This window comes from Gekko japonicus, unplaced genomic scaffold (assembly GCF_001447785.1).
Source record: "Gekko japonicus isolate JY-2015 unplaced genomic scaffold, Gekko_japonicus_V1.1 scaffold1332, whole genome shotgun sequence".
In the NCBI taxonomy this organism is placed as follows: domain Eukaryota; kingdom Metazoa; phylum Chordata; class Lepidosauria; order Squamata; family Gekkonidae; genus Gekko; species Gekko japonicus.
In genome coordinates, this window is record NW_015167089.1 from 38,120 (window position 1) to 45,549 (window position 7,430).

Sequence of the window (7,430 nt, forward strand, 5' to 3'; positions counted from 1 at the left end):
CTCTGGTGGGCACCATTTCACTGGAAACTTAGCACCTGAAGAGCTTGTGTACTGATCATCAAGAACATACCTAAAAAAAGGGGGAAAATCATGCTCAGATTTGCAAGATCATGTCACGTGACATTCCATTCACGGCAGAAGTCCTACTGCTCGATCTTTGCAGCGATAATACTATATCTAAGCCAAAACAGGAATTAATTACAAATTCATGTACAGCAGCGAAAGTGGTATTGGCTAAGACTTGGAAGACAGAGGTATTTCCCTCAATCCATGACTGGCTTATTAAAGTATGTGATTTATGTGTGCATGATAAAATTTCTATGTCAATATATGAAGAAGAAAATTACTCTGATACATCAGATTTTGAAGTGTTACGTTTTCCATTTCTTAGCTTTATTTGCAGTCACAAAGATGTTAAGTGGCTCTCTAGTTGGTAATATCCATTTTTTAAACCTTGTTTGTAGGAGATATCTGATATCAGTGTTCCCTCTCTAAGCTGAGTTAGTGTGAGCTAGCTCACAGTTTTTTAGCCTCCGGCTCACACATTTTTGCCTTAGCTCAGGAAGGATGGCTCCAGAGCAAACTAGTTTATGCAGTAGCCTAATCGCTTTGTCACAACTTTAATGCCGGTAGCTCACAAAGTAGAATTTTTGCTCACAAGACTCCACAGCTTAGAGAAACACTGAAAGTGATGCATGGTTTGTTAACTTACGTTTGCAAATGTATTGGATTAAATAAATTTTGAAAAGGACATACCTTAAAAAAAACTGGGCTGACGTTACCTTAAAAATCAGGTTGCCAAACTCCTGGTGGTACCTGGAGATCTTCTGCTACTACAATTGATCTCCAGGGACCAAGATCAGTTCCCCTGGAGAAAATGGCTGCTTTGGAGAATGGACTCTATGGGACTATACCCCACTAAAGTCTCTTCCCTCCCCAAAGCATTGCCCTGCCCCAGCTCCACCCCCAAAATCTCTGGGTATTTCCCAACCCAGAGCTGGCAACCCTACCATAAACATCTCATTTAAGTGTTTGTATCACTGTGCTGGGCACTGCTGATAGTGGTAATGTGATATATAACCCTCCTCCACAAAATAATCAATTCCAGTGAAAAAAATACATGAGTAAAAAAGAGGCAATACGATTTATTATTTTTATTTGTTTGCAGAATTTATATGCTGCCTTTTCAGAGACCTGTTCAAGGTCGTTCACACAACATAAAATGAGATAAAAACATAAAATCATCAAAACTGTTCACTACCTTGTCATTCCAAAGTCAGACACTTTCACCACTCCTGACTCATTCACCAAACAGTTCCGAGCGGCCTAAAAAAAGAAAAAGAAATCTCATTAGCAGCAACAATGAGCGCTCATCCAAAGTCCTCACCTTAATGATGCATAACAGCAAATATACAGAGCACTTTTAAAGGAAGTTCTCTCTGGGGACCAGCCACTGGTGTATGGCTGCCAGTTCCCGTGACGAACACGTTACACACATCACATAAAATTTGGCCCTCAGACTGCAGTCAGAGACGTTAGTCTTTAACGTGCCACAACTTCTGGTAAATTTTTATAGGCTGGGACTAGGGTGATCAGATGCAAAGGAGGTCAAGGATCCTATATATTTAAGAGTTTTGCAGAAAAAAGTACAGCTTGTCATGCACAGAGGTGAAAACAGCAGGTTCTTCAATAATGTGTTCTCAAAAAATCTTCAAGAGATGTGTGTGTGTTTGTGTGTGTATGTGGGTGGATAGATGGATGGATAGGTAGGTAGATAGACAGACAGGTAGACAGACAGGTAGATATCACCTGTCCTTGTTTGTCTTAAGTCATGATTACTGCATAAGAGAAAGTTATGAACTGGAAAATGTGTTTGTACAACAGCTTTTAACACTTCCAATGTATAGAGGCCCTTTAATATATCACTTACTAAATCTCTGTGGATAAAGCTGTTTCTTTCTAGGTACTCCATTCCTTCACATATATCCTGGCACATTGTCAGCAGGTTGTCGTTAGTAAAATGCCCACGTCTCTGCCGAAGGTAATTCAGAAGGCAACCATGCTCCATGAATTCTGTCACTATGTAAATAGGTCTTTGCTGAGTACAGACTCCATACAGCTGAACTAACTTAGGATGGGTTAGCTTCCTGGAAGGAATTAAAATAGAAGTTACTATAACTTCAGCACCAGAAAAAAAATATTGTTTAGCATTTGCAAATTTAGCTTTAATTAAAAGAGCATTAACAGTGCGATCCTACCCTGCAGAGACTGGAATAACTTTACATAGGACTACAATGTTATTAATCATACATGACAGAGACTTCTAGGAGGCATTGCATGAAATTTTCAAGTATTTGCTTTGTTTAATCATTATTTTCTTAAATCTAAAAACATACAAGCTAAAGACCTAAAGCTATAAAAGTCACAACAGAATAAAACAACCAACTATGAGAATGCTTTAGTGATTAACTGCAATCTAAAACAAAGCGACATCTTTCTTTTTTTAAAGAAAAATATTTATTTCCTTAAATTGATACAAATAACTCAATCAAATAGCATACATCTCCAATTTTGAAATTAGAAAGCCTTACAAGCAAACAATGAAAAACTAACCAAGGCAACAAAACAGTCAATGTGAGCAAAGAAAGTGACATCTTTCCAAGTCCTATGAAGTCAGTGGGCTTAGACAGGTGTCACTGTGTTTAGGACTCCACTGTGAAAGCTCTTTAAAATAAAAATGTCTTTCTGTAGTGCTGAACAGAACTAAGAGAGCTGGCAGCTCTCCCTAAGCAGGAGGTTCCACAGCACCAGGGCTATTTTTGGGCAGGAACACACAGGAACGGAATTCCGGCTGGCTTCAGAGTTGGCCACGCCCACTACAGCCAAACCCTCTGCGTGCGTGGTTAGAGGGAAGGCCTGGAGAGCGATCCCCCCCTGGCAACTCCGAGGCGGGCGGGCCAGGGCCCCCCTGGAAGGATCGGGGAGGCATTTAAATGCCTTCCACAGTCTGCCCAAGGGCTGGCTTGCCTGGGCTCCCTGCAGCCGTGGGGCGCCCAGGCAAGCGAAGGGAAGGGCTTGTCCAGGCTCCCCACAGCCACGGGGAACCCGAGCAAGCCAAGGGAAGTAATGGGGTGTGGCCTAATATGATAATGAGCTGCACTGTCAGGGGTGTGGCCTAATATGCTAATGAGTTTCTGCTGTTGGGTGTGGCCTATTATGCTAATGAGTTCCTGCTGGGCTTTTTCTACAAAAAAAAAGGCCCTGCACAGCACCAACTCCATCAAAGAAAAGGCCAATCTAATTGCGATACACAACGGGAGATAGAGCAAGGTTTATCCAAACACCGAAGATCAGAGATGAACATACAGGACAACATGGTCTCTAAACTGCAAGCTGCTTAGGGCCTTTCACCAGTTACTTACATCATGACTTTAGCTTCCTCTATGAAGTCCTCCTCGTACATTGCACCTTCTCGGATTGCTTTGATAGCCACTTTATACTGTGCCCTCCATTTGCCCAGACGCACTACCCCGAAGAGGCCACTGCCCAGTTCTCTCATAAAAGTGAGCTCTGCAGGATTGATTTCCCATTTCTCTATAGGGAAGAGAAATAAAACAAACAATCTTCAGGCAACATATGAGGGTACTCTTAACATAATGAAAGGTAGATTATGGCTGTGGGACTAGGGTTACTACATATCCCCTGTCAACTGGCAGGGGGGTGCGATGGGGGAACTTACCGGCAGCAAACGGAGCCTAGGCCTCTGTTGCCAACAATGCAGGGATGCTCTGGTATTTGGGCAAAAACTCTATGGCAGAGACCTAGGCCTCAGTTTGCTGCTGGTAAATTCCCGTCCCCCCACCAGCCAGCTGAGCCGCATCAGGGGGAAAGTCCCCCAAAGCAGGGATCTCTCGCCCCCAGCAGGGGCCTGGGAACCCTACGTGGGACCCTATTCCACTCAAAAAGTGTTCCAAGCACCAATCCTGCCATTTTTTAATATTCTGATTTTTCTTTAAGTACAGAAGTCACATAGAACAACAAATTGTGCAGTGATGGAAGGAGGCTTTGCTTCATCTAACTGAATCCTTGGACGCTAAAGCTGAATCTTTTCTAGTTACAGGATCTTCAACAAACACCCAAGCAGCCTCCACTTGCAGACCTACAAGGAGTGTATTCTGGTATCGCCTACAGGATGTGAAATAGGATTAATATCATTTTGTCATGTTACTTAAAAAGGATATTATAACTGAAAAGTAAAGGCTCCAATGATCCGAGCACTATCCTGGCTTTCCACAAACCCTTGCTCATCTACTACAGGCCACCTAGGCCACCCAATTGAAGCTCCTTCCATGTTGAGTCTTCAAAGATTTTGGTTGTGAATCTTTGCCGCCAAGGAAGCCAGCATATAGATCAACTACAGTTCCAACATTTTCCAAGGCAGATGGTATCATTGCTCAACAACTCTTAAATCAGAAACAGCCCCTCCCCCAATTTGTTTCAACTAAATATCTTGCTATAATATTTTTACCATCCTTACATTTATGGAAGTCGCTTGCTCCCTCCAGAAGGGGTGCAATTTTTGCCAAATTCCCCCCATTCCACTGAATCCCATTTCACCTCTCAGGGGTCCACCAAGCTATTAATTGCTCCACTGGGGAGGCATACAAGTAAGAGATATGTGTACTGCAAATTTTCTCAAAGGACTAACCAATGGATCCCTGAAGCCATTCAGACTGGGAAAACAACATGGAAGAGAAGGTTTAAAAACCTGCTCCCTGTGGTCCTGATCAAAATCAGACCCCCATGTGCCTGATTATGTGTGTGTGTGTGTGTGTGTGTGTGTGTGTATAAAGCTGAGAGTTCCAATTATGAAACTCCCAGTGTTTCATTTGATTTGGCCAACAGGATCCAAGCTGTTGCTGTCATGGATGCACAGTAAGCAATTTTTGTTCTGAAGTCTTTGAAAAATATTTTTGAATTGACAACATTTCCATTTCCCTTACTCTCTTTATACTTTACCATATTTTATATTAATTACTGACAGCCCTAACAGGACATAAAATACTGTAAAATTAAACAGGGCACAATGCATACACACTGAACTGGGAAAAGCTGTGTGATCCTAAATTTAACCGCAGATCTAGAGAGTCTGCACGGCACTCTGCTGACATCGACCCACCAACAGGAACGGGAAACAAAAATGTATTTTTATGAAGGGTAAACTAGTGACTTGGATTCCACAGAGAATTTCCATAGTGGAAAGATTTCCCTTGCAGATACACTCTATTGCATCCAAGTGTCCTTTCCAGATTTTGAAACCTCTTATTTATACCAGCAATAGCTATTACGGCTAAACAGCAAGATACTATTTTTGCATTAAAATAATGTAGGAACCTACATTTACTAATGCAGGTCATCACAATAAAGGACTGGAACTTTATTTAGAAGTTGTACCCCGCCCTGAGCCTGATTCCTCTGTGGGAGGGCGGTCTAACATAAAATTTAATAAATAAATAAATAAATAATATTTTAGCTGTTGTAGATCTTCCGAGTTGTATGGCAATAGCTAATAAACTCTGGCTGTGAACGCCTTTGACAACATAATATTTCAGTTCATTATCTTATTTTTTCAAGGGAACGGAATGGCTATATCCTACAGAACTTTTCTGCTAATGGTGATAATTTCTTCTGGCAGAAGGGGACTCGAGTCTCCAGAAGAATCTCTTGTACCAATGAGAGGTTACTTGTGCCAGATGAAATGCCACCATTAGTGGAAAAGTTGTACAGAATCCAGCCCTACATCTTTTCTTTCTATGGGAATGTAAACATACCGTAACTGAATCCTGCAGTAGTTGGTGTGACTTTCTTCTTCGGAGTCACTGGATATCGCAGCCTCGTCACAAGTCCTAAAGCACAGAGAAAATTCATATGGAAAATAGCTTACCTCTAAAATTAGGATGGGAAAAAACTATCTAAACTATTATCACTGAGCATATTATTGCATTACCATACTGAGCACTTCTGTTTATTAAAAAGGCACTCTCTCTCTCTATATATATATATTTTAAACACCATTTCGTGCATGGAAAGATTTCTATGGTTGAATTTCTGAATTTGGAAGCACAACTTCCTCAACCTTCACCTCCTATTGCAGTCCAAAATGCCCCTGAAACGGCTGTTCCTAGGGGACGGGGGATTCACATATTACAGAATACACAGGTTGCATCTGCAGTCCCCACTCCTCATCCTCTGTTAGACAGTAGTAAATTGTGGGATTCTCAATTCCTGCATGTGTGGTACCTAATTTGGAGTAAGATCATTGCATGTATGAAGGAGTAGTTTCAGCTTTCCTCCCTGTGCCATTTTCTCGTCCTGAAATAGCCCTCCCCCGGGGGGGCACTACTTGGCGCACTTGGCCAGCACACATGTTCCCTGTGGTTACATATGGGTTTCCCAAACACCTTATTCCTGGGAACACTGCAGTTGGAAACACAGCATGGAATAGCGGGGGAGGCTGAAGCACCTTGTCCACATACATCACAGTCCAGATCTGAATTAGACACCACACACACGGGAACTGAGGAGAATTCACCTACGAGCTATGAAATGTGACCGAGGGTGGGGACTCTATAATTTGTGAATTAAAACAATTTAAGAGCATTCTGTAACTCCAAAAGTGATAATAATTAAAGAATGCATTACAAGCAGAGAGTCAAAAATATAGAATTTCAAAAGAAAACAGATAAGGGGAAGGGATATAACAAATTTATGTGCTGTATCAATGCCGAAACTACAGAGAAACCTCATGATAACACACTAATCAGAACCCAAATAAATGTACATCTAGTTCCATGGGCCAAAGGTGCTTAGTACTTTTTACACACAGGTGCTATTGCAGCCCTATGCAGCACAGCAAAAGACTTTGGAAACAGGGTAGTTGTAAACACAAGTCTTTGAACACAAGTAAAATAACTCTTTCATCCTGGTTAACTTGTTTAGCACATACAACAGCTGCAACCTTCCTAAGTATACTTATGCAGAAGCAAGTTTCACTGAAATCAATGAGTCTTACTCGCACATAACTGTGCTTATGCAAGTCATAATCCATTTCTCGAATCCCCTGGCATGGATCATGATAATGGCTTATTGTTTAACTGGGTTCCAGTAAAGCTAGACAAATCTCTAAAAAAAGGAAAAAATAGCTATGAAGTAACTGTGCGACTGAACAACAAAACCCGATCAAAACAAAATCTTTTGCAAATATGCTTCACTCTGCAACAGTTCAAGTGAACTGCATTTTGTTACGTAAATGTAAGGAAGAGCAGAGCATGCCGTTTGCATGCAGAAGATCTGGCTTATGGGTATGAAGAAGAAGAAGAAGAAGAAGAAGAAGAAGAAGAGGAGGAGGAGGAGGAGGAGGAGGAGGAGGA

At 41.6% G+C, this 7,430-nt stretch overlaps 1 protein-coding gene across 1 annotated transcript in view; it reads right to left on the reverse strand.

The window, feature by feature from the left end:
* The window catches only part of TEC (tec protein tyrosine kinase), an 82,662-nt gene that overhangs the window by 3,120 nt on the left and 72,112 nt on the right, over positions 1-7,430 (reverse strand). Inside the window, exons 13-17 of the mRNA XM_015412864.1 lie at positions 5,832-5,906; positions 3,423-3,594; positions 1,931-2,147; positions 1,262-1,326; positions 2-70 (exon numbers count right to left, since the gene is read on the reverse strand). Of these exons, the coding sequence (XP_015268350.1) occupies positions 2-70; positions 1,262-1,326; positions 1,931-2,147; positions 3,423-3,594; positions 5,832-5,906 (598 nt within the window). The remainder of the gene's footprint in view (position 1; positions 71-1,261; positions 1,327-1,930; positions 2,148-3,422; positions 3,595-5,831; positions 5,907-7,430) is intronic.